This window comes from Dromaius novaehollandiae, chromosome 5 (genome assembly GCF_036370855.1).
Source record: "Dromaius novaehollandiae isolate bDroNov1 chromosome 5, bDroNov1.hap1, whole genome shotgun sequence".
Classification (NCBI taxonomy): domain Eukaryota; kingdom Metazoa; phylum Chordata; class Aves; order Casuariiformes; family Dromaiidae; genus Dromaius; species Dromaius novaehollandiae.
The window spans coordinates 31,482,483-31,510,350 of NC_088102.1; the positions used below are offsets into that span (position 1 = coordinate 31,482,483).

Consider the following 27,868-nt stretch of genomic DNA (forward strand, 5'->3'; position numbering starts at 1 on the left):
TGTCAATATGCAAAAGACAAACTGGGATTGGTGGTGACTACAGAGCAATTAATTGCCTAAGCCTACACAAAATAACCCTGAGAAATAGAGCATGTTACGAGAGATGGGTTGGAAGGTCCTTAGTGTTTGTGATGAGAGAGGAGAAAAAAAAATGAAAACATTAAGGCATCAAAAAGAAAATGCACTAGTGGCAGTGTAATGACAACTTTTAAAAACGGCACGTAAGGGTTTTTACTTTTAACTGTGTTAGCAGTGGTTATAATTTCTGTTCAGTTGGGTATGGTTGTTATCTGTCCCTTATTTCTTCAGGTGTAGTTAAAAAAAAAAAAAAAAAAAAAAAAAAAAAAAGTACAGGGATAAAATATATTGGTGAAGGGGTTCGGGGGTGGGGGTTGCTGCTTGCCATGTATGGTAGTAATGACATAGAAATTCCTTATGGAACTGTGTTAGTATAAGCATGCTAAAGGATCCTAATCAGTGTCAGATGCTCTGTGGAGGAGTTCTTCTACTGACCCTGCCAGTGTGCAAAGATCCAGCTGAGATACGGTGCTCAGTATCTGCTGGTGCACTGCACTGGGCTGTGCTTTCTTGATGCCCTCTCCTCTCCTTCACCCCATGGGTTGATATGCATGAAAGCAGCGGTATTTGCAGGATTCCTTGAAGATCCTCTTTGTCAGTGTTGCATTTTTCTTCTTTTCTTGTATAGGGTCCTTTAACAGGATAGAAATGAAATACACAAATGAAAGTGGCTTTATACTACAGAAGTGGTACGGAAAAGGTCTTAAGATGAGGGTCAATTGGATTCTTCTCATAGATTAGGTTTGAGCTCTGCCTGCTTCTCTACAAGTTTATACACAAGAAACCCAAATAATACTGCAGGATAGTATGGAGAAAAGGTTTTTATCTACCTGCAGAACTTGTTGTGTAATATCCAGCAAAGAGGTTAAAGCAGCATTCTAATCGTTTTTATAATGTTTTATGCTCAACTCAGTCCTGAGCAGGCACTGGAATCTTAGTGACTAGTTACTACTAAAGATACTCATTGTTCTCTCTCAAATTAAGAGAACCTGGAATGAAACTCTCTCTTGTTATGTTATCACAGCTGGCTTTTTTTGGTTTTTTTAGCCCTGGATTCCTTCGATTTGTAAGAGTTTTGTGTGGTATGTCTTCAGATGAAAGAAAGGCTTTTCTCCAGTTCACCACTGGTTGTTCAACACTCCCACCAGGAGGACTGGCGAACCTTCATCCTCGACTCACTGTTGTACGCAAGGTATGGCTGCTTTGGTTACCCTTCAAACCAGCTACTTTAGCTTGCAAATGTAATCTTTGCCACTTTAGAGAGAAATCAGTGATATTTCTTATTGTTCCTCATTTACACCACTATGATAAGCTTTCAAGTGCTAACCTCTGTTCCAGGTCTCTTATTTGACTTCATATTTACTATGAAGGAATTAAATGTATGAAGTAGATAAAATTTTAAGTTGTTCTGAAGCTTTTGTGATGCCACTGTTTTTTGACATCCTGGTGTCTTGCATGTAGCTAGTTCTATGGATGAGAGGACCAGACAACTTTTAACTTCCATATAAAGTATTGTGAACAACTGCAGTAATAAATATCCTTCCTTTTTCTCAGGTTGATGCTACAGATGCAAGTTATCCATCTGTGAATACGTGTGTGCATTACCTGAAGTTGCCTGAGTATTCTTCTGAGGACATTATGAGAGAGCGCCTGCTAGCTGCTACAATGGAGAAAGGCTTCCATCTCAACTGAGCTGCTGACTGCAACATGGGACATGAGAAAGTGTTTTTGATACTAGTGAAGCCTCTTGTGTTTGTGTGCAAAAAATATGATCTCCACGCTGTGCTCTGAAGACTTGCCTTTTTTTCCACCTGTGAGGCTTTAGGAACATGTGGAATAAGTTTGTTAGCTGCTAATGACAAAAATAAATCCTTGTAACTACACAGCCAGCAAGAAATTGGCACAGAACACTGTGTGATGCTTCAAGGGCTTGCACAACTGGAAATTAAGGTGGTTCTGTTTGACTGTTCCAAAGAACAGATCATCAGATTTTCAGTGTTCACTGATACAAATTTCTAACAGTGTATTGGTGTAAAGTTTGTCATTTTAATACCTTGTACACTACAGTTGCCATCACTGATCCCTGTTTTGCTGGCTTTAAGCTAACTGGTCAGAAACTTGCTTCCTTAAAACTTAGAGTTAATGGGCATCTCCAGCTTTTTCTTTTTTAATGGTGCCTGCACTATTGGAGTATTTTAGTGGGTTTTTGCATATAATCATGCACACACACACCCTTTTTTTTTCTTTCAAGTGGGAATATATTTTAATTTCTCAAATGCCCTGCTTAAAGATCAAATCCTTAAGTGTGTTTGTGCAGCTCAATAATAAAGCTATTAAAAAAACACTGGTTCCTAGTGCAAGGCACACTTAAAGCAAGTTTTACTTTTGGTTGTATTTTCTTTGTATATTATAAACATTTATTTAACTTGTTGCAGTTTGAAGTTTAAAAAAAAAGAAAAAACCCAATGTGTAAGCTCAACAGTAATCATTAAAATGTTTGCAGCGTACAAAACTGTCTCCTCTGAATATTTCATTAATAATTTTTAAATGTTATTAAAACCGTGTACATGTTCTGAACAATATGCATTTTTTCAAGGTTAGAAAAAAATTACATGTGAATAATCATTCTAACCCATCTGTTTGATCAGATTTTTTTCAAAACCAGTGTGTATCTTTTTAAGAACTAATCTGGCAATGATAACATTGCATGTGGCAGTTTTCTGTGCATTTCACTGTGCCCATGTGACCTGAGATTATAATTCTTTACATTGGAGTGAAAACTGGATCATGTAATGCAGCTGATTCAGCTTTTCTTGGGATGGGATGCCTGTCTTGGTTTCGTCATGTGGTGAGGCACTTCTTGGTAGATAGTGACTTATAATACAATAAAACAAATAGGTTATTAGCACATGTCTTAAATAGCTTCACTTGATACCATAAAAGAAGAATGAGTATTTTAGTTGAATTTATGTGATAAGCTTTGTTCTGTGTCACTTCTCTTTGGTAACTGGATTTTTGCTTGGACCACTCTAAGGAAGAGCTTGCCAAAAGATTCTGTCTCAAACAGATTCCAAATTTCTTTTTACAATATTATTTATAGTATTTTTAAATGCATCTTCATTGGGATTTTCCCCAATGCTACATTAAGGGGGAGGGGAGGACCCCCAACCAACCCCCCCCCAATGTTGTCCTTCCTGCCCCATAAAAAATAATGATGCAGGACAGCACAGAAATGTAACTCCCAGCTACCATGGGTGTCTGTGCCAAAGTGAGACATTTGATTAGGCCACAAGAAAATAAACTTTGAGCTAATGCAGGTTCAGAGTTCAGACAGCCAAGTAAGCTGCATTAAAAGTTGTTTGCCAGTTGTTTTGGGAGAAGATCTATATCTGTGTGACAAAATTACAGTGAAATTTAGTTTATAGGAGATAACTGTTAATCTCAAAGTAGTATTTCTTCTCGACTCCAACTAGTAGTATTGTGGTACTGAAGACAGAAGAAACTCCAGCCACTATCTTCAGGAAGGATTTTCAGCACTGCCTCCATGTTGATGCATTTCTTAGATATCCCATCTCCATATTAGCTATTTTCTGATGCCTCTAAAGAGGGCAAAAAATACTCAGAATACACTGAGTATTCACAGAATACTTTTCAAATTAAAGATTTTTTTCTTTTCTTGATTCCTGTTGGTCATCTCAGTTTGAAGCAGGAAATTCATATATAGTGATCATCTAAGTGCAAAGCAGCAAGAGTTTTAGAAGTATGTTACATGTGTAATAAAACCTTAAGCCCATTAAGGAATGAGGAAGAGAAATTATAATTTTAAGGATTCCAGCAAATGCATGTGCAGGCTGCAGAATCTCTTTGGAAAGCTGGTTCCGTTTTTTAAAAAACATACAAAAAAACTCTCTCTGTTCTGTTTTTACAGTCTTTACAGCTCATTGGTTTTGAAGTGATCAAAAAAGACAATTTTCCAGAAAGACATATTTTAGAGATTCAGAAAAGCAGCTTAGCGTGTGTCTGTATACATGTATATACACACAAAATCGTAGTATCTTCAAATCTCTCTCCTGTGCTGCTTTAAATCTTAGATTCTGCTCCAGGGCTGGTGTCTGGGATACCTGGCAAGATTCTTGTTTCAACACAGCAGTTGCATAAACCTGGTGTACGAGCATCTGTTCCAGATTCGATGTTAACTTGTTTTGCTAAATGCATTGTTATTTTAAACCTACCTCATCCAGAAAAGCTGATTATCAGTGTAAGCAACCCAAGTCATTCCTGCGGCAGAATACTCGGACTCATATCTGAGCTGGGGAATAGGGAAGGGATGAGACAAGTTGCCTAAAGAGCGGGGGATAGAATTTAATTTCATGCTGAACCTGTCAAGCTTTCTCTTCCAATTAGAGGATTCTTTAGGAATATGAGTGGGTTTTCTGCCTTCATGATTGTTAACTATTTTCATTACCAATGAAAAAAAATAGTCTCATTTGTGTTTTCTGTAGGTACTTAACAGTTTTGCATGGTGCTGTACTGAGATGGAAAGTCATTATTTGCCTCAACAAACTGCTGAGATACTGGAACTAATGGTTTCTAGACAGTGCACGCTTTGTCATCTTTGTTATATTTAACATCTTCAATTAAAAGTTTGAGGATGTATGGTAATTTGCAAGAAATTAACATACTTGATGGTGTCTTCAGCTCAAAAAGCTGGAATGCCATCGCTAAGGTTTCCTACATGACAAGAAGAGGAAAGCAATTTGGAAATTGGAAGCTGTGGACTATTCTCCCACACTATGCTTTACTCAATACTTCTTAGACCTTGGTTTCTAGATGCAAGTTAGATACATCTAGATCCTTGCAAACATAAAGTATATACAATATATGCTGTTTCAGTATCAAATTATGCTTAGGGCTAGTTTGGTCGCTGTGAAGGCGCCAGATACCTTCATTTTAGGAAGGTAAGTGGAAGTAAACATCGATTGCTAATTCTTCAGTGACTTATGTAGCATATGGATGTGAGTCAAAATTTTGTTACTGAGCTACCTTCTACTGCTCCAGAAGGAAAACATGATTTGGTACTTATTCGGTACTGAGAAACTTGCGTATCTTTGCTATGCATCTTTTCTAGAGTTTATAATCATAACTCATAGATAGAGAATATATGAGAGGAAAAAAAAATACACTACTATGTTAAGGTAGAAAAGATTTTGTGTAATTTAGGGAGCCAATATGTGTATGATAAAGGATAATCCTTTGATTTTAATTATTTTTTATTAAAGTTATAATACTATAAGTGCCAAATATTTCTAGTTACAACATCCACAATGTGCAGGAATCTTAAATACATCTATGCTTCTGTTATTTACATTTCTTTCATAACCATGACTTCTGTGGAAAAGGAAATGAAACCAGCTTTTTGATGAAGGCTGCATCTAGTTTAAAAGCGGTCATAAAAGTTACAGGAATTTAATTTACAGTTGTATGAAAATAAAAATTCAAGTCGGTGCTTTAAAGGAAGGATTGAAACTCAGTTTGAAATTGTATTTCCATATTTTCTCTCTTCTCCTAGGTCTGGCACAATGCTACGTAATACAAAATGATACCTAGACAGTAATGCGTAAGTTTCCATTATTTTATCCTCAGTGAATTCAAAAAAAAAAAAAATCGGCTGTTTTAGAAAGACTCCTACTATGTCAATAGAAAGTTGCAAATTAAGATTCCATTTTATGTTTAGCTGCATCTTTCCATCGGGTAGGTAGGGTAATAAGAGAAATGGAGTATTTTCCAAGAAGTCTGAATATTGCATGAGTTGGTCTTATGAAATCAGAAAACTGCTGTTGGTATGGTCTTGATGGTTTCACTATCTTTCATAAATCGCTTTAGTCAGTTTTGCATGTTGCTAATTTTCTGCCACTTTGTCAAGCACAAACAGAGGGGCAAGAATTCTGTTTCTGTTTGTTTCCACGATGCAACCATTCAACACCATTTCATCCAAAATGATGTGCACTCTGTCCAAATTGAACATTATCTAGAAACATTTCAAGTTAAGTATATTCTGAACAGCATGAAGATAATTCAGAGAAAATCTTAGGCATCTTAGTCCTTGTCTTTGATGAAAATTTCTAAATTCTAGTTCGTTTGGCTGTTTGTTTTACTAGCACTAACAAACAGTTCAACTGATCTGTTTTTTCCTGGCCAAAGAGATGTCCAAAGTTTGTAGTAGAGAAGATAGAGTGCCAACAATGTTGCATCTTGGAAGATTATCATATGGTAGTAAAAGAAAGATAAACTTGAACTTAGATATAGGTGGTTAATTTTACTATCTGGTACTATTTACTGCTTGAATATAAAATACTGTTATTAAGGGACAACAAACTTGAATGTGAAGATGCAAATATTCTGCATTTCTTCTAAGTAAAGTTGTTGGTCATTTGTTGGCAAATTCCTAAAATCTCATTCTTATATATAATTTTTCTTACCCTAAGTTACTGATGGTACGTAATTGACCTGCCTGAAAATAGCTTCTCAAAAGGAATCAGCTGATATGAAAGAGCTGATGCATTAATCTAATCATAAATCTCATAAAGGAGAGTAAAAGCAAATAAATGGTTCATTTACTCTGGGTAAATATGACTGGCTCAGATTCTTCTTCTAAAACATCATAGAGATGCTGCCTGTCTTATGTTAAAAGCTGTTGAGTAGCTCTGCCGAGTTCTTCCTCAGCCTGGGGAGTTCCAAATCCATATTTCTCAGTAGGCAAGTTTAGCTGGGACGGTGGTAACTGCATCTGCTGCCTTCTATTTAAAGTGGTTCTGCTGGATGTAAAATTGAGCATGATGCTTTAGCCTAGCGATGAAGCAAGCTTAAGTTTTTGTCCCTATCTTGGTGACTGCTTCTGCTGCATATGTTAAAGCAAGAGGGGTATAAAATATCCCATATCAGCCTCGTCTGTTGCCTGATGAGTAAGACACTCTTCTAGGAGATGAGAAGTATAAGTTTGAACTCGCTCAGGTTGAAGTGTGGAGCGGAGGTGAACTTGTAACTTCAAATTAATGGACAAAGAATTCAGCTAGTAGGGTGCTACACAAGATACCATTTCGTCAGCCTTTTGCCATGAGATCTTTGGGCTGAACTCATGGCTGCTAGATGTGTGTGCAGTGGGGTAACCATCTGTGTAAGATTTAAATGTGTTTTGCTTGGCCAAGAGCAAAATATGTCTAGGTATCTGTGATAGCAGAATTTAAGCCCCAAACTAACTTTACTAGTTAAAATTAAGAAGAAAGGGGTCTTGGGTATGTGCACAGTTCATCAGAGAGCTTCCACTTTGCTGGCCTGAACCTATGCACCTAGTCCTAAGTAAGTTGCATTTTAAATACCAGACTGCTTTCTGAATTTGGCCATAAGCCTAAATTGCTTTTAAAAATCAGACTCAGGCCCTCCATACGGATGAACAGCATTGTCCTAAAAGCTATAATAATGTCAGTTTCTGTGGTCATAGAGACAGAAGTAGCTCTTTTACTTTGCTTGGCAGATTAAAGACTTAAGACAAAGATTTTCTAATATTACACTTTTCAAGTAAATCATATTCTTTACAGAGCTATTTTTTAATCTGAGATGTTACAAGCTTTTCTATTATAATAATGTGATAATTTTTAGGAAGACACTTCTTCTTCTATCCCTATTCAGTTGAGTCGTGACACAGTGCTCTATAATAGGCAAGCGGATGTATTACGAAAATTAGGTAACATTCTCTTCAGGTTTCAACAGGTTTAAAAACCAGCAGGAGTGGCTTTATCTGTTTGCACTCTGCCAACCTAAGTGATTCACAGCGCTACACTTCCCACAGAGGAGCAGCAAGACTGCTTTCCTCCGTCCCTCCAGGCTTTCCTCTCCCTTCAAGGATTCAGAGATTCTACAACTTAGAAGACTGTAACAGCTAGAAACAGTGATAAGGCAGCAAACTAGCACTCCAGCCTTATTTTCCTGCATCACCTTGTTTCAGAAAACACTTTGAACACTTGACTGCTCTTTGCCCTGTTGCATTTTCTAAAGAGCTGACACCATGTCTAAAGAAAACTGCACACACATCATTAGGTATCCTGTGGCCCTCCCACTCAAACCCAATGTGGTTAAATGAGATGTCACTTTATTTTAGGACCATGCCAGTTTATTTCAAAATTGACCTACTGTTACAGGAAAGGTAGTGGTGTGCTTTCTCTGTCCAGCTGTAACCTGTTAATCTTGCACTGCCCAGTCATCTTGCTGGAAGCAATGAGTTCACCTGCAGCTTGAATGTGGATGCTAACTTACCATTCTGGAAAAATCTCTCAGGGTAATTTTGGAAGGTCTGAAAGCACTGTTAACCCTCGCCCCGAACCAAACATCCAGGCTTCCTTTTTCAGTTCCGTTCCCACCTCACTTTCCCATGCTGTTCTTGGCAAACATTCAAACTTGCACAGCAAGCAATCTTGGCTCTTTTTTCTCTTCCTCTAAGTCTTGTGACTGTCCTCTACTGTTGCATCTTGTCATAAAACACCACTTAGCCACGCAAGTCTGAATGCCCTGCCCAGTGAGGGTCATCTGTCTCTGATCCTCAGCAATACTTATCCTCCCCCTCTGTCACATGTTTGGCAAGTGACCCCAAATTTCAGGGTTTAAAGTCCTGAAGTCATAGATCCACACCCAGTGAAGTGCAGCAGATCGAACCAGTCTGAGCAACTGGCAAGACAAGGAAAAGCTATATATGGTGCGTGCACTGACATGTACGCTGCCCACAGCTCTCACTAAAGGTCCTGCTTCCCGTAAGAATCCTGGCTGCCACTAAGGGACTTTCCTTAGATCTGTGCAGTCAGAGGTTAATAGGTACTTTTTTAAACAAGTACGCACAAGAAAACTTTTCTTCATCTGTGAATAAAATTCACAGATTTTTTTGCACAGATGCACAGAAGTATTAATCTGTGCATCTCTATGAATGCATCAGAGCATCCAGATAGTAGGAAATACTCATAGGGCTCAGCTTCTGCAGAGGCTGAAAATTTACTGTATTCTTTGGCTCATGGATTTCACCCAATGCTATTCTGGCTGTGTACCTGGCACCTACTGAAACTGGTATTTAAATCCTATGCTGACTTTTAGTGACTTAAAGAGCTGCTCCTATTAAGGAAATAGTAATGCTTTTCTACTCTCACAAATAGGTTTTACAGCATGCACATACAAGAAGGAGCTAAAGATGATACACTATCTTGTGTCTCCTTCCCTGAAACATCCTATACGTAGATACTTGAGAGGGGTGGAGAAGGAAGAGAGAAGAAAAGGAGTAAAAAGATATATTCAAGAGTTACTTGTGACATACACCTTCTTCATACAGGGACATTTTAAGATCTCTCAGGGTTTTCTAGGTGAGTAATTAAGGGTGTGTACAGGCTTAAGAGATGATAAGGTGCAGCCAACACACCCAAGAGTACAAACAAAAGCTCTGTGGATTACAGCAGATGGTTTGTTACTGAATATACAGTCACTGCAAAACTTTGATTGCAATCCTGGTCATAAATCATCAACTAATGGTTAGCTTTGCTGCTCTTTTTTTTTTTTTTTAATCTACAGTTAAGTAACCTCATGTAGTCTGACTTTATCTTCACTAATGTTTGCTTTAAAGTAACTTCTAGCTTATCTAATGGCAGGCTAATTTTAGTCTCTGAAACCCATTTAATGCTTTCTGAGTATTTCTTCCTTAAACAGCTATGCTAACATTAAATAGGGGAGAAATGGTACCTTCAAATTCTGTGATATTCTAGGTTATCTACTATATCTACTAGCCCCTACTTTGGGAGCAACCTGTGACTCCTACTCTGGTAATTTTTGTGGTTATAGTCTTGCTGAAAGCTTGAAGGCTGGCTGCTTCACTTTATGTGAGTACCTCTCTTCCTACATCACAGTCTTAGAGGGAAACTTTTCCCTTAGCGAGCAAGCAATTTTAAACTAATCCTACAGGTTTCCATTTTACCCTTATTTTACAGCACAAACTGAAGTGTATCCTTATAAACTCTCAGTATAAATTTATCATTTGATTTTTCTCATCTTTACTTAAATGTGCCGTATTCTGAAAGTGTTACTCCCCAGGGGATAGAATACAATGACTCACAGAAGTATTTCCTGTATCAAAGTCTTTTATCTGAGAAAAGGAAGAATAAACTAGTTCCAATGGCACGTAATTTTTTTTAGATCAAGACAACATTCTTCAAATGCTTGGGTCTAGAGAACTCCATCTTCACCCACCCCTCCCACAATGGGAAGATACATATTTGTTTCTTCCATAAACTAACAACGTGTCTTCAAGAGAGCTTTACTTCACCAGTTCAAGCTATAGAAAAGTCAACTTTTAGTGATTTTAGGAAGTCCCACACTTAGCAGTATATTGTTCCCTATAAAGCTGCTGTGATATACCTTAATTTTTATAATCTTTGCTTGTAATAATCACTCCAAGAAAGTGGGTCCTACACTACCCAAGCTGTGGTTTTAGAACTACATAAAATTCCACCTACTACTTAATACACAAAAGTTCATCAAGTGATATTAACACACTAGGAAGCAAGATTGCTAAAACAGTTTTAGTACTTATTCATTCAACTGGCCCAACAACACAGTTAAATACTTACAGTTGTTTTAAAAACAACTTTAAAAGGGGGGGTTGGAAGTGCTACTACTTTTCATCATAAGTACCCTTAACTATTTGACTGACTGACTGCCAGAATGACAGTGGACATCTTGTATAATGGCTAGATACTTTACAATTCACACATAAAAGCACCATTAAAAACCACGGCTCCTCAGGAGTTAAAGCAGTTACTTAGCTGTAGTTACTGTGTTTCATTGTGTAGTATGCATAAGATGATAGTCTTGCAATCTCTCATGCATTCTTCAGTCACACATGCACACACCCATATAGACACATATATATTATGTATGAATCTGTTGGGCAAGATTCAGACTGAATCTAGTCTGTGTTTCGTGCCCTAAGGCCTCTCTGTGACAGCTGATTCCAGACTCAGGCCAGTACGTAAGCTAGGATGCAGGTGGCTTGCGAATGAAGGTGTCGGGACTTAAACGCAAGCTTCAGTCCCACATTAACAAGCAGTCAAATTAGGAGGTTGGGAATGTTTTAAAAACCAGTGGACATGCTGCCTTAGCGTGGGTTCCAGGAATAGTTCAATAGTGTGACAGTAACAACTTTTACATTTAACTGTGGTTTGCTCTGAATAGGTAAATAGCTTTGAAAGCAATTATGCTCTATTTTTTGTTTTTGGATTTTACATAGATTCTTACTATAACTTTCATGTTAGTAAATATTATTTTCAATATAAAATAGCTGCTATCACTTTTAAAAGAAACTTCATGCGGATCTATACACAAAAATAGTATCACAGAGATAGGAAATAATGACAATCTCCAGCCAGATACTCAGTATACAAAGATTCTATAAATAATGCTTGGTGTTTGCTGTTACAGACATTCAGATTGTACTTCCTCCATCAGATATTATGCATCCAAGCTAATTATACTTAATGTAAGAGTTAGCTAAGACTGTTTGGCAAAGGAAATGGTTTAATCCCAGGTGGGGATATTATCTTACACTTTATGAAAGGCATATTGATGGATTATTGTTTGCACTGCATTAACAGCTGTCTAAGACACTTGTAGTCCAGATCCTATATTGTTCTTCTGGACCTGTTTATCTGCTATTCAAGCTGTTGTCAAAAATAAATACAATTCTGAACAGCCCACCTCATCACTATGCTTCTACTTTACATTTAATGTTGAGGATAACTCTCTTCACTTGAACTATTTTGCATACCCTCTCAGCCTATGAAAAGTTCTTTTTCCTAAATGAGAGAACATTTTTGTGTGTCTCTGTGTATATAAATATGTATGTATGTATGCATACATATATATACACACACAGACACACACAGTGTGTATATACACACACGCACAACACACAGAAGTAAAATGTTTTAAAACTGCTCCTAAAATGTATCATGTAAAAAAGTTCACTTCTGAATGGAAAAAAATATGTACATCATACATATTGAGGAGGGCCATATCGCCCATGAAGTTTTCCAAATTTTGCACAATTGAGACTTGAGAACCTTCTTTCAGGTTGTTATTATCAAGTAAGATAGTGATGTATGTTCCTACTTTCAAATACTGATTTTCACATTCTCATGCAGATGTGAACCATGTAGTTGATTTTTCTACTGGGAGTCACTCAGACACAGTATTGCAACAGTCTCTAGTGTTAGTGTGAGCACATAACGCTACAACTTCTCTAAACAATGCAAACTAGCATTGTATGCAGAAGCTTGAGAGATCTGCAGGGGCTTTTCTCAACCATTAATTGGGCTACTAGTGATCTTGTGGATGTGCACATGCAAGCATATAACTAAAGAAAATTCCTCCCAGTATAAAAATGATGACCAGAGGCAGGCAGAATTTAGAATCATCAATACTCAAAACAAATTAAGATAAAAAAAAAAATCTGTGTAAATGCATACTCAAAGTACTCTATATGGAAACGTAAGGGGCCATTTTTATGTATAATTACTGCATATGACAGGTTAGTCTCTAATTCAGCAAAGCTGTTAGACAGGTGCATAGTTCTAATCCTTAACTACAATAACTGAATAAAAAAATTTAGTTACACAATCATTCAGAGACCTTAAGAGTCCTTTCATGGTAAAATTTCATTATTGCTTTTTTATAATGTAAGTGAGCTTAGGAGTCTTATATCAATACCACAGCATTTCTTACATTTCAGGAAAGAAATACAGTATGTATGTGCGTGTGTATATATAAATAAATAAATATATAAGTTCAGTAAATGAGCTAGAGTTCCAGCATGCATGTAAAAAGAAAGGATTAAAATACTTATGCAAGCAAAATTAATTAGATCATTCCCTTTTGCTTTTTTCAGTAAAGAAGTGAGAAAGATTACAAAATTTTTCTATATTCTCCATATATATTAATTCTTAAATAAGGTAATTAAAATTATCTTTAAGTATTTGACTCCAGATTAACAACTGTACTTCAGGTGTATTTCTGAAACCCTTTGTATCAGCAGAACCTCACATAACCAATCACATTTATAGTCATAAGGACTGCTGAACTACAGACAGAAGGCAGCGGAAATTTGGGACTGGAAAAACTGAGGAGGAAGATTGAAGGACTAGGATTAGGTATCGACTGTGAGAGAAGGGTCATTGCACTACATTCTCCTACCTCAATTTTCTTTGTATTTTAGTATTCAGCATTGTATTTTATTTATTTATTAATTGTGTTAAAGTATTTAGCATTGTATTTTAGCACTTAGCATTTGTTTGTACTTCGTTTTATTTCAGTTTTGATTATATTTTAGCTAATAACCTTTAGCTAGTACATGTGAAAATATGGCTGTATATGGAAAAAAAAAATCAGATGCATCTGTGGCAATGGCTGTTTTTCTAAATTTCCTCCTCCTGAGCTTCTCTCTCTTTCCTCTCTGTTTTCTGATATAGATAAGTAAAATTCACCTAAACTTTCATAAAGCAAGATCCAACTGAAAACCTAATCTTGCAATGATGCTACTACTCTACTATTTGGATCAAGACACAGCTATAATATTCACTTCTTATTATTGTAGTTTATTTCAATGTCTATTTTATTGTAAACTTAGAGATAAAAAGTAAAATCCTGAAGTAATCCTCATTTAAGCCTGAAAGTTCCCCATAAATATAACTGTTCACATCTAGATGTTGGTGTTATATAGTTCTCTGAAAGCACATTCTCCCTGTCTTACTTTAAATGATACCAGGTTAATCTTAATGGCTGAAGATTTAAGCAGGAGGCCCTCATGAATATCAGCCACATTTTCTAATGGGTGCCAAAATATTGCTACTTACTGCAGGTGCAAAATTTGTGAAACCAGGACTCTGCATGGTCTTGACTGCTTGACAGTCAGCACTATGAAGACAGTACGAACTGGTACACCAAAAATAAATAGACAGATGGATTTCTGATATTGAAAAGGATACATCTAATTCACTCTGAAAGAAAAAGAAACAGACAACCATTAGTCACAGTTTGATCTTTCATCTCATAGTCATTAAACATGACACACTACTCCCTTTAGAAGATAAAGAAAGTCTTCAAAATACAGATGTAAAATTTGAGGGCTATTCAGTTTTCTGGTTTGCACTGCACAGTTCCATGTTCTAAACTGTAAGCCTCCTTTGCCTTTGATGTGTCATCTGCCTCCATAACAAAAGATAATGTTCTGAAATTTTCACTTAAAAAAAAAAAACCACTGAGATCACCCACAAGTAACATTTTGAATATATGCAGTGCTATCTGAATGAGCAGGTAGAAAAACAGCCTAACACAGCATCGCTAATCATGCCAGCTCCAGCCCTATGTTCTCACTTCTTCCTTCTGCAAAAACAGGATGTTAATGTCAACTTTACAATTTATACAAAAATGCAGTTAAATATTTTGCTGCATATAATTTTAACAGCAAACCTAGATATTGTGTATGCCTGTGGCTGTGGTAGCCAGGGCAGGATATATTAGGAGAGGGCAAGCCAATCGAAGCCTTGGACCCCTAGCACTTTTTAACTGCTGCTCCAGCCCAAGCAACACAATTTCCATTGTCACCATTTCCCTTCAATTCTTGGCCTGGATCTATCCCAAGTTTTAGCCACTTAACTGAAGTGTCCGAGTTAGAAGCCCTTGTGTTCTCTCTACAGTATCTCCAACAGTTGCCTCAGCACACTTGAGACATGACTCACTTTTTAGAGATCCTCATCTGTTTCCATTGACCATAATGGGAGCATAGGATGACCAGACTTAGGTGCCTCAGTTAAATATCTAAATTTAGAAATGATTAATCACAGCCTCAGTGATAAGATCCTGCACAGTTAGGGTGGAGCTTTCCTAATCTCTGCTTAAAGACAGATGCCTGTTCCCACAGAACTTCTTTAACTGCTGCTAAAGGAATTTAGGAATTTTGCCACTATAGATTCTATTTACAGTCTAACTCTGGATTTTTGGGGACAGTTTCCACTTATAAAGTTACTAATGCTACTGTGGTCTAAAGATGCTCTAAACAGGCAGTTCTAGTTTACAAGCCTTTACCGAGTGATCTTGCCCATCCTTCCATTAAAAATTTTTTATGCATCACAAAAACTATGCTTCAAGAGCTGGATTAATTTGAACTTACTTAATATTAAAAGGAAGTTGAAAATGGCGGAGTATGTATTCTGAACAGTATGCGGAGTACTCTCCGGGTAGCTATGATGAAAATGAAGGGGACTCATAATTAAGTCTCAGAGGCAACTTTGAAAACTTGCCCTTAATTCTATGAATGTTTGTTTTGATATCTGAATTCAAGTTCTGTAAACTCGATTAGACAAAAATAGCTTATGTGAGAATGTTTAAAACTCACGAAACTAAAAATATGGAGATGACAAAATGTCCCTCTAGAGCAGGACAGATGTTCTTTTCCTTCCCACAGTTTTGTTTCTGTTGTCATCATTATAATTTGGGATTCTGCTAAAATTCTGCAAAGCCTAATCATTTATCCATAACAGTATAGACCTAATACTTTTTTAGTCTGTGGTTTCTACCAGAAACCCCAGCTAGAATTATAGCCCTGTTATTCAGTGTTCTGCTATTTATTGTGTATTATATGGCATTAAAAATAGAACGATGGAATGGTATGAGATCTCTTTAACCACTCCCCTTTTCAGTTCTCCTAGTTTTAAATCCTAACTGCTATGAATAATACCAAAATCTCTGTTACGATGAATTCAGCAAATATCTAACAACTATAGTCAAGAAATGACACATACTGTGTTTAGACATATCAGAACTACATTTATTTTTGTTCTACCTCAACTGAAGAGATGAAAACTTGAGAAATAGCTGGCAGCTATTAGCTCAATTAGATAAATAAGATGCTAGCAAATTTTACTGTGCATTCTTGTGCTGCAGGGGTCAAGTTCCATTCCTCATTATCACTGCTTATGTTGTGACTACAATCCTAATTCTGAACTTAGTACAATCAGAAAGTGATATACTCAGTACCAACCAATTTTCAATAGGAAGGCACAGTGTTAGCTGAGATAATAGCCTAAAGCATCTGCCAGGCATTCAAATGGTGAGGGGGTTAGATGACCTTATCAATCATGCCCTTGAACTAACACAGAAGTTCTGCCATCTCTGCTTTTTCCCATATGTCTGCTGTAGTACTAGTACTGGGAAATCAATGTTACAAACCCTGCATACTGATCACTTATATGTATAATTACCACTGCAATACCCTCAAGCTGATGGACTCTGGGAGAAAGTCTATCCAGTCCTCTTTTGTAAGAAGGATATCTAACACATTTCAATATAGCCAAACTGAAACTCTGCTTCAATATGACTTCAGCCAGATTTTTCTAACAAGCTCTTTACAAACCCGATATTAAACAGCACTGGAACAATATTTAATAGCACAAGCTCTATCCAGGATTATAATGCTGCATTTTCAAACTTTGTAAAAACAAACAAAAAATCTCCCACCCAAAAGAGCAGCATCATTTTAACTGGAGCTATGTCTGATGTTGAATTCTTAACTTAATGACTGTTCATATAATAGATGTTTTATCAGAGCTCCACTGTTGCATGACACTAATCTGGGGAGCACAAATACAGATTAGTTGTTGAGGTTTCATTTGTTCCATCCTTCTGAACTTGTTCAGCATGAGTGATGTCAGATGCCTGCTTAATGCTTTCACCGTCTTTATCACGAATGAAATGTATTTGGGGAGGTAAGAAATGTAAAGGAAAAATCTGAAGTAGAAAATGCCATTAGCTACTTCTAGAGTAGATGACTCAAAGAACCCCCTGAGTATAAGCATATAAACCCCACCATTTTCTAGCAAAAAATTTTCTGATATTCCTTGTCTGATGATTTATAACCCACACGTGCTTTAACTTCTCTGAAAAGAACTGCGAAAAATCTTCTGATACTGTTTTGTTACGGTTATAATATTCATGCTAAAGTTCTCAAAATTCTGCATGAATATAAAAATTTTTTTTCCTCTTGATTTATTCCCTGAAGCAACTCAGGCTCTGAAAGAGAAGAAATGCTTTGTAATAGATTCAATGTCTCACTCACCACTCTGCTGAAGTATTTGTCCAAAACCTCCACAAAATTGTGAATTAGCTCATATACTGCCATCTCATTCTGAAATTAAATTAAAAACAAGTGAATATTAAATGAATAGTCAGAAGATATGATAGTATTATTTGCATTATTTTAATCTGTGATGTATGTAAATTAGAAAATAATAATACAAGAAAGTGCACAAACTCAGGCTATCATTGCGAGAGGAAGTGTGGTTACGTATCTGAGGTACCAAGAGCAGGGAGAGCTCAGGAGCATAAGCTTCAGGACGGGCCAGCCACATGAGTAAGCACAGCGGTCCCCACAGGATTTGTTTCGCTTGGGCTGCTGCCATTCCATTGCATCCCTTCTTCTACTGTCACCAGTGTTAGCTAGATAAAGACAGCTAACTATGCCTACCCATGCATCTGCCAGCTGCAGTAGAGTCACACTATGAACTGCTACAGCAGTGTAGATAGATTATTTTTGCGTGGTATACCAAAGCCAAAAGAATTTGCTCTGAATTGCATGTCATTATAACCCTGACTTGAAGATACTGCGAGAGTCACCAGCTATCTTCCACACGGCCCCATCCGGGTCTCCAGCAGTAAGCTTTAAATTCATTTCTGAGAACTGGGAATCAATGTAAACACTAAAGCCTTGCAGGCTCCACCTGAAGCCATGAAATAACAGTACTTGTCAATTTTCAGTCAGATACCTCTTTTTTTTTTTTTAATACAAGAAATTTTCATCTTCCCAGCTGACAGTATGGGAATTCCGTCTTTGACCAATGAGGTAAAGACCAATAAGCAGTTAGGAAGTCACTGCAGATGAGACAACTGATACGGCTGTAGTGCCAACATTTGTCGAGAAGCCCCACCTCCATTAATGAAACATAAGTTTAGAAAGCAGAATCAGTATAAGGCTCATGAAGACTGTCTCATGATAACAGAGTTCAGTCTACTGCAATAGAATGAAGTCAAACATACCACATTTTCTTTTACACCTTTTTTTATTTAATAGCAATAAAAAAAAATTTTGCAATGACTCCTTGAAATTCTGATACTGCAAAATTCCATAGTGGAAAGACTAAGTTCTTGCCTCTAAGTAATACAAACTTATGTTTCAAGAGCTTATATAGTTTCTTACCTCTGTCTCATTGATTCCAACGACTACAAAAAGGGCTGCATATTGTCGGTAGACCAGCTTAAAGTCCTTATACTCAATGAAAGAGCACTAGGCAGAAGCAAAAATAGTCAAACATAGTATTTTCCATTTAAGCATAATGTGTTATTAAATACATAGTGCTCAAAGGGCTGAAACTTGCATTTACATTGTAAGGCTTACAAAAAGCAATGGGTTTCCCAAGATCCCCCAAACCATTTTGACTTGAAGGAAATCTAGCAGCATATTTACCTATTACATAGGACTTTTCAGCTAATCTTGAAATGCTTTCCATACGCGAGAATGAGGATATACAGAACTGAAGTAATTTGTTCAGGGTTATAAGGCAAGAGTTTCCCCTAAATCTTCAAATGGCAACACTTCCGAAAAAGACAACCTGAAGCTCACTTTCAGATTTAAAAAATGATAAATATTTTTATATAAATGCTAGAGTATTGGACTTCCAGACCCAGGGGGAAAACCTGTAGGTATTTCACAATAGGACAGAAGCCAGTAGATGGTGCTGTTACCCATTGCTTTGTAAGTACCCTTTCTTAAATGCAACGTTTTGCTCAGTCCTTGAAATGGCAGTATACTGACACTTCTTTTGGTGAAGTTTCTGTTTAGAGAAGCTCTTGCAAGCAGTATCGGGAAGGTTAATTTCTTCAGCCAGTGTCAATTCTGTGAACTCAAAGTACTTTGTAGGAACTGATATTTTTACTGAGGTTTTCTAGAATAAAATATGTGATGACCACTGTTTGAGGACACACATAGTTAATGATAAATAAAGAAGCTGACTTCAGCAAAACAAACCCCAAAACCCCACTCGGATTCCAAGTCAAAGATTTCTCTTCAAATGCAAACCAATGCTTTGCCAATTCTGCTGAGTTGGGTACTCTTCTTAAAGAACCAAATACATGAGCCATGAAAATCTAACATTCCTTTAATAAAATTTTCAATTTTTGTGTTTTCTGACTTTCTTGAACAAAGTATGAACTTTCTTCTTAAATCAAAATGCCTAAAAGCAGGCCTAAAAATTGTGTTTAGCCCCCCCACACACACATTTTAGATCATAATTTCATGATTTGAGATCCTCTCTCATAAGTTTTTAACTTAGAGCTGCCAGTACTATATTTATTACTTTCTGGCAAAGAAGCAATAATATCTATCTATAGATCACTGTTAGACAGGTAATAACAGGATAAAAGAAATTCCTCCTAGACTTCTGGGCTCCTTTGAAGAAACAGATAACTCTATAAACCTCAGAAAAACGTATTTATTCAACATGGAGTAACAGAGCATCTGAGTGAACACATAATCTAAAAATACAGCTTTTCTCTCCATGAGTACAAATGAAGTCATGGCCTGCAACAGAAGCTGACATGTTTTCTTTTCAGAATTACTTACATAAAAGGTGTGAGGTGCTAATGTTTTGTAATCTGGTTTAAAATAAAATGGCTAGAGAAAAAAATACAAAAGCTTACCTGATCCTTTGAACGGGAGAGACAGTTTTTGATTACTTCAGCTTCCAGCATCGTCCGTTTATGAATTTCCACATGCTCATAATATCTAGAGAGTCTCGTCTGACCTTGTTTGTTCACCATAAGAAAAAATTTTATCATTTCTTTTTTGTTAATCTCAGCAGTAGTTCTGAATATAGGGTGCAGTAATTAAGAGTATTTCTGTGGGGGGGGAGGGAAAAAAAAGAAAAAGTATACATAGGAGTTATAAAAGACTTCCTAAAAGCGAGCCAGCACAAATTCACTGATGTTTAAGACTGAGCTTATTGCTAGAACATAGACCACAGAACACAGAAAAAAACCCTCTGGTCTTTCTGCACGCATTCTACAAGTAAAACTCCAATTTTTTTTCGTACAAATAATCACAAACTATACAATAAATTACCTTTCACACTATCAGGCAATTTCGTTTCTATGTAGAACACTGTGATTTGGGGGGAGGCTAACGATTTCTTCTTCAAAATCATAAATCTATTCACAATTTTACTTTAGCATGCTAACTGGCTTGAGTACATCTTATCAGAAATTTACCCAATACCAAAACATAAGATTAACACAGCAGGCATTTGCTCATAAAAGCAAAATTTGTCTTTTTTTGGGGGGGGGGGGGGGCAACAAAAACTCTTTTCTCCAGTCCACTTTCCCATAATGAAAGTAAAGGTAGGTTCTGTACTTGATGAAAAGTAAGCGTGGCTCTTAGCTAATGAGAAATCTGTTCACGTTAATTACTTGAAACAGCTTAGTCTCAGGCTAAATTACTATTAATCCACACAATGCCATTGAAATACAGTTGTATAATGTAACTATGCTATATACGATGGACAATGAAAAAGGCTATTAAAGAGAGCACAGCATATATCACAATCTGTTTGCTAAACAAGTAACTGAAATCTTTCATGTTTTGAAAAGTGTGCAAGAAAGTTAAACTGCAGAATATAATTCTTTTAAATAAAAGTTCTGGGTTATTTTCTTTAATGCCAGAAAACAGTCACCATAATGTTTTCCATCTGTCTCTCCATTTGGATCACAGACTTATTGGCCCATATGCTCTTGAGGTTTATGCACTGGAAATACAGCAGCTACTGCAAAAGCCATTTCATTATTCCTACTCTGAAGGCTTGTTCCTTGCCTGGTGCTTTACCAAGGTATAATGCAAATATTCTCCCTAAGATCTGACAGCTCCTATAAGAAAGGACAAACTGAAGAAAACATGTCAGGAATCCACAAAACAATATGGTATAGTTCTTTGTGTAAAAACAATATATCTTAATGCAGAAAAGCATTTCTGCACTAAGGGAAAACATACAAAGAATAGAATTGGTCTCTGAGTCAGCAGCTTCATAGATACTTAAACATATACTTTTATAACTAGGCAAGTTGCATAGGCACTGCCTCATACTATAAAGAACTTGCACAAACTTATACATTATTTATGGGTGATTCGTTCATGAATCTGGTACTTTTCTGAATACTTCATGATAGCAATAGAAAGAATTCCAATATATCATGATACCATTAAGTACCATTAAGTATTGCTTACTTCTGATTAACACTGGTCACTTAATTATTTTCTGAAAGAAAAGCCACTTCTATTATCATCACCTGTATCTCAAGAAAGTGATCCCATTATCCTCAGATATGGTGATTTATTCCACACACGAAGAAATTTACATTTCTATACTAAATGCATCTTTACTAATTAGACCTGATACTTAGAATTCACTTCTTAACTAAATGAAGATTGATGATTTATGTATATAGTGTTATCTACAGCCTCAGAAGTATTGCCAGTAAGATACCTGAAGCCACATTAAAATTGTAACTTTAGAAGCTGAAGAACTGAAAAAATATTAATTTGAGTTTTTGCCAAATATATCTCCTATAAGAATAAACAAGTAGAAGATGTCATTGGGGCATTTCTTATCCTTGAGAAAGTACCGTATGATCTAAACAGTTTTAAAATACATATGGGTGGGGGAGAAATCACACAACAAATCACAAGACCAGGTTCACACAGACGTATTTCAGAAAAGCATCCTGGGAGGAAATACAGCTCTTCAAAACAGGTAACATTATATCTGAAATGGGCAGAGGATGAGTATATATATTTTCTCCATTAAATCTGTGCAAGTCCTTCGAATGAAGGAAAATATCACAGGTTATCATCTGACAGGGAGAACTCTCCCCTCACATTATCCTGCATCTGCAAGCAAATTTATCTGTTATTCTGTAAACTTCTCTTTAATCTGCTCTTGTCTGTAGGGCACCTCCAAGGAAAGGGAGTCCAGAAGAGGAATCAATACAAGTTACAACAGAATCTGTTTGGAATGAGGACAGTCTCACAGTTTGCTCACCTTCTGTAAACACTGTAAGGTCTCTTTATGTTGAGGACACAAATGTACGTTTGTTGATTCACGCAGACAGAATAGTCATGAATGTCAGTAAATGCTGCTGAAAAAAACTGTTGTGGCAAACACAGCTTGTTGACTGTGCCCTGCATTTCAGAACCAGTGGAGCTGGTTCTCTGAGAACAATGAACGAGGTAATTAGGACAGAAGAAGGACCTAGAGGGATATTTATTAAGGGATCTTCTCTGTCGGATGGCAGCTTAAGTGTACATTTGTGACAAAATGGGAATCTGTATGATCTTTTCTGCATTTTATGTGTGGCTATTTTTTCCTCTTCTGTTTTGTATTTCTGCTTGAAGTTATAGAGTTGCAATAGGAAGAGATGTCTTACTATTTTGAGGAATAAAGAACAAAAGGTAGAACAGTGAGACAAACAAGTCATTTCTGGACGCAAAGCTTCCAAAAAGTAGTGACAGCGAGTGACTCCTTCCAGACCAGCAAGAGGTACTCTCCCTGCGACCAACCTTGTGGGCAAAAGAAACCTAAACCCTAAAAGGTCCTAGGAAAAGGGTCGCAGCCTGAAAGAAGACCAACCTAAGAAATGCTGCCCATTGTTTTTAATGAAAAACTAGCAAGCTCAGAGACCAAGAGCATGTTGCTCCTCCGAACTGCAAATTGTGTGTGTCTGAACAACAAAGATAATGAGAAAGACATACACATTTTTCTTTTTTATTTCTTAGGTTTCTACTTTGTCTTTGTGTTTGATACTGCTGACGTATGAATTAATAGTCCTTTGTTTTGAGCAAGCTGTTTCTAAGCTATTTTAATAATTTAGTCACGTGTGGTGCTCTGGAGCATAACCAAAGCCCTGTTCTCAGAAAGCATGCAAGTTACATAATTCCATCTTGAAAGAGTAAAAGCCTGAGGCATAACATGTCGGAGGATATTGAAGTGAGACCTGAGAAAGGGAGGACAGTATAACTACCCCAGCAGCACTGACAGAGTTGTCACATTTTGGGTCACCGGTAAAGCAAGATCTCACAGAAAAATACACGAAGAATTGATACAGGTGGATCCTAGTGCAAGATTGGCCCCTAATCCTAATTATTCCCTTATGAACCTAATCTTTCTACATGGTTAATCCTTTTCTAATGTTATGACTATTTTAATCTGTATGTATTCTTTTGAATGCCCTGGATTGTTTTACACATGAAAATATTACGGACCAGAACTCTTTTTTAATCCTTACAAATTATCTTACCAGAACAGATATAAAAAAATGAACCATGCTGTAATAGAGGTAGAACCATAGTAGAATTGGAATGTGTAATCTGTAATTTATGTGGCAAGCATTATTTACAACATTAGAACAGGTGATTAACATACAAAATGGAGATGTCCACTGGTATCACTAATCATTGATGTAAGTACTTTCCTACTAGGCCAAAAGATAGCTTCCAAAATTACAACCATAGATTTTGCTCAAACAAATGGCAGTACAAGCACACAATTTTGTGCAGAAATACTGAAATAAATTCTCTGATTTGCATGTACAAATAAAAAAATGATTTTGAAAAGCATGCAAGCATAGTTTCAGAAGCTGCCTTTGAGAATTACTCCAGTGTTAAAAATAAAAATATCTTAAGTTTTTTCTTTCCTTTAAAAATAATTCTGAAAAATTTTCCTATAGACACAAAAGCCTATGCTTGCACAATTCAGGCCAAAAAAAAAAAAAATTAAATTATTGAGCTTTGTTTCTATGAACAAAGCTTATTTCTCCTCCTTTCATCTTCGCTTACAGATATGTTAAAATGAATTTTCCATATATAAAATGTAAAGAGATCTGTAAAGTGTAGTAAACAAACAAAAAGCATATCTATGCATGGCGATGGGTCTCCCACTCCTTCATCAAGCTCTGTGTATTTTAGAAGCTACCCTTTATGATCAATAATCAGTCTCTATTTATGAAGCCAGTTGTATTTCCTGTTACAATTCTCACGTACTTTTCTGTGTCCCGCACATACCTGCATGTGTACATGCATATTCATACAAATGCAACGTGAATTACTGTTTTTATGCATACAGAATCAAATGGTTCAAGGAAACTGGTGCAAGATGCAAGCCTTTCATATCACTGCCATTATTTTGCTCATTTTAGTAATGAAAAGACACTACTATCTGAAGGCTGTTTGTCAGAAATGAATAGGCATTCTCACTCCAGGTCTCTGGACAACTATCTGCATCACAAATGGGCTTAGGAACAGAGGACTGGAAGGGACTATCCAGATCCTGATGGACTGTCAAATCCAGCTCTTCCAACCACAGGCAACCATGCATTAGAAATTTTGTCCAGAATAGCCTGCAGCATTCTTCCCCTATCCATGAAACACCTACAAAACTGCATGACAAAATGAAGACTCCCAAGAAGCAAAAGCCAAAAGCCTCAAAAAAAAAAAAAAAAGGAATGTATTACATGTAGAGAACAGGGCATCAGTAAAAGACATAAAAATGTCTTAAAATTGCAAACTTTCCTTCAAAACAAATTACCTTCCTGAATGAGTAGCTCTCTCCTTCATTTCCTTCACAAGAAATCTGTTCTGTAAGCATAATTTGGCATGCACATCTACTACAGTGTAACTACTGTAATTTAAATCTATCTTGTCACACTGTGTTTAAGATCGTACCCTCTTTAAAGTAGCTCTTGCAGATGAACATCTACAAGAGAAACTGGTATCGTGATTGGCTTGTGTGACTCACAGTTGTAGATGGACAGACGATATAATCTTCGATGAATTACAATACAATAGCTTTAACTCGTTCTAAACCAGCAGACAGGCTGAAAACTAAGGACCCTGGCTCATGAAGACACGCTTCTTGATTTTACTGCCCCCAAGCAGACTCATCCTCCCCTGCCTGTACAGGTAGCTAAGGCGTTTGTGAAACATTTACCTAACAGCCTTGTATTTCAAGACAAATATAAACCTGTCTGGTTTACTTCAGAATGACGAGAAACTGATGGTTCAGGAACTGCTTCCAGGACATGTCAGCTCTGTAGGCAGCAGTAACCTCATGAGACACCTCAATGAAAGTTGTCCCTGTTTGCGAGTCACACCCCTAAACCAGTATCTGAAAAGACAGTGGTTGAGACCTCTCAGAGAGGCAAAGCCTGCAATACCTGTTCTGTAGATAAAAAGGTCTTAAATCTCCAGTGTGGCCAACACAGCAAATTCCACATGCAGTAAACTCAATAAAACATAATTTTAAGTACTCTTCCAGTAGATACAAACACTTGACATTAGCTTATTTTGTCAGAGATTCCACCAATATTCATACATACTCTGATACATAATTAACAAAAAACCACACAAACTGAGTTTGAGACTTACATCTGGTATTACAGCTATCATTCAAATTAGTTTTCTATCTACTGTAGAGGTAAAACTACTCTAGTCAATGTCCAAAGGTCTAGAGGAATTTTAGTTACTGTGCTATAACAAAGTTTTGCAACAATTTAGGGATCTCACTTAAAATATAAGAGATTAGATCCGACAAACAAGAAATGCATGACTCCTTTTTTAAAAATCTGCTTCACCAAGAATTAAAACTGAATGTTAGATAGAAGTATAAGCTCGTAACTTACTGCATTGTTCAACTCAATACAAGGGTATAAATGAACACTGCACTGGTTTTCTGGATGCAGAACTGTGTTTTAATTGTACTTTATGTATATACTAAATGTAAAACAAAACGGGTTAAACTGGAAATAGAAGTGAAGAGAGAGAAAAATGTCTAACTGGTAGAGGTACAAGCAGGTGACAGCATGGGAACAAATATTTTTGACGTACACATTAGTCTATTAAACTATTTGGCTATGCACTTATTGTAAAAAGATATGTAACGAATGAAGACAACTCATGTAATCAATACCCTTATTCTTCCTATTTTTGTTCTGACCATGGGCAAGGCTTTAATAACAATCACATACAGTGTTACTACTTTTTATCAGTAATAGAACTCATTTTTGTATTGTAGATCTTGTTACTGTACAAAACATAGTTCATCTAAAGATGAAACACTGTCTATGTTGCTTTAAAAGAAATCACTGTGTTCAACTCCAGGATCAGGCATTTTAGAAAAGCAACCTTATTATTCTAGGGAAGTCGAGGAGGAAGGAAAGAGTAAAAAAGTTTTCCTTTGCTGCTTAGTTGTCAAAATCTTGGCTGAATATAGTAACAGAATGAAACTGCAGTAACTCCTGTATATTCAGGAACAGGGAATACCTTAAGATTGTAACTGAAAAAAGGCTAAATTTGTTGAGAGGTAAGTATTAATTTCTGGTAATGACTCAATACTGTCCTTGGACAATGAAAAAAATCTGCTGATGTGGAAAGAGGTTGGATTTAGATAGGCTAATCTGTATGGAATCAGGAAGATTGCAGGATTAAATTTTAGTAGGAAATGATTCAGTGGAGAAGACGTAGGAATGGGTAAAACAACTGAAATATCAGAATGTACCCAAGGACAGATTAGTAGAGAAACACCAATACTTAATTCCAGATCTATCCAGAGTGAGCCTTATTTAGAAAACTATCCATATTCTTACTGAATGAGTACAGTATGTAGACATTTGCAAGAGAGGCAAAAGAAAATCAGTCTTACTTAGAGTGGGTGACCTGCAAGTCACTTCAAATAGGAGATGATAACTTACAAATGCTGCATTTCAGAGCAATAATTTCTAACTAAGATAATTTGACCTTATCCATACTACAGCAATAAATAGAGCATTTGCTATCACAGATAAAACTAACCAGGTGAAACAAACCAATAGTGCCTTGAAAAAATGTCTCTCATGTGGAAAAGGAGAGAGAGGAGACATGCACCTTCCCTTCCCATCAAGGGACAGAGAAAAATGTTACACAAATCCCTCATCTTTCAGTGAGATACTTCAAAAATGACCATTCATTAAAAATGATCAGGCAACTTCCCCAGACGTACAATGAATTTAAGAAACCTATTTGAAAGTTCCCTACTTGTGAGGTAAATTAAATGTACCATTAAATTACACTAAATTTTAATGACTTAAGCTCTTCAACCTCTCACCTGCTTTTCTGCACATCAGTTTAAAAAGCAAAGCAGTGCGCTTGCGCGTGTGGCCAGCCCCTCCGGCCTGGGGGTGCCAAGGCCCTGCCACCACCTGGCTCCCCCCAAGGCCGCTGGCAAATACGTGCTTGGAAAAACAAAGCGGCATCTTTGGCCTAACTCATCCTGCTTTATTTCTTATTAAATGAAAACGATGAGCTAAGGCCCACAGCATAGCTAATGGCCAAAACGAGAATTATTTCTACAAACTCTTCTTTTTTAAACTCCCAGAGAACGGAGCTTCCAAAACGTCGCGGGGCTGTGTCCCGGCACGATGCTACTGCCAAAACTTAGGCAAACGAGCCGTTTGCAGCCTTCCTGCGATCCCGCTGCCGCCGCCGCCGCTCGACGGACAGCGCGGCCGCCCGGGCACCATCTTAACTCGCGCCGCGACAGGCGAGGCGGGGCGGCGCGCGGCGGCCTGACGGGGCACAGCA

The 27,868-nt window shown here is 36.9% G+C and overlaps 2 protein-coding genes across 9 annotated transcripts in view; one reads left to right on the forward strand and one right to left on the reverse strand.

The window, feature by feature from the left end:
* The window catches only part of HECTD1 (HECT domain E3 ubiquitin protein ligase 1), a 64,771-nt gene extending 62,181 nt beyond the window's left edge, over positions 1 to 2,590 (forward strand). For all 6 annotated transcript variants that reach the window (XM_064512394.1, XM_064512395.1, XM_064512389.1 and 3 more), the window contains 2 exons: positions 1,126 to 1,270; positions 1,633 to 2,590. In XM_064512394.1, coding sequence (XP_064368464.1) covers positions 1,126 to 1,270; positions 1,633 to 1,770 — 283 coding nt within the window. In that variant the 3' untranslated portion in view covers positions 1,771 to 2,590. The remainder of the gene's footprint in view (positions 1 to 1,125; positions 1,271 to 1,632) is intronic.
* Positions 345 to 27,868, reverse strand: part of AP4S1 (adaptor related protein complex 4 subunit sigma 1) — a 28,693-nt gene continuing 1,169 nt past the window's right edge. For 2 of the 3 annotated variants that reach the window (XM_064512396.1, XM_064512397.1), the window contains exons 2-6: positions 19,909 to 20,106; positions 18,410 to 18,496; positions 17,273 to 17,341; positions 14,013 to 14,156; positions 345 to 710 (exon numbers count right to left, since the gene is read on the reverse strand). In XM_064512396.1, coding sequence (XP_064368466.1) covers positions 609 to 710; positions 14,013 to 14,156; positions 17,273 to 17,341; positions 18,410 to 18,496; positions 19,909 to 20,046 — 540 coding nt within the window. In that variant the 5' untranslated portion in view covers positions 20,047 to 20,106 and the 3' untranslated portion in view covers positions 345 to 608. Of the gene's footprint in view, positions 711 to 5,330; positions 6,108 to 14,012; positions 14,157 to 17,272; positions 17,342 to 18,409; positions 18,497 to 19,908; positions 20,107 to 27,868 lie in introns of those variants that run through there. The other variant, XM_064512398.1, reaches the window with a different exon arrangement.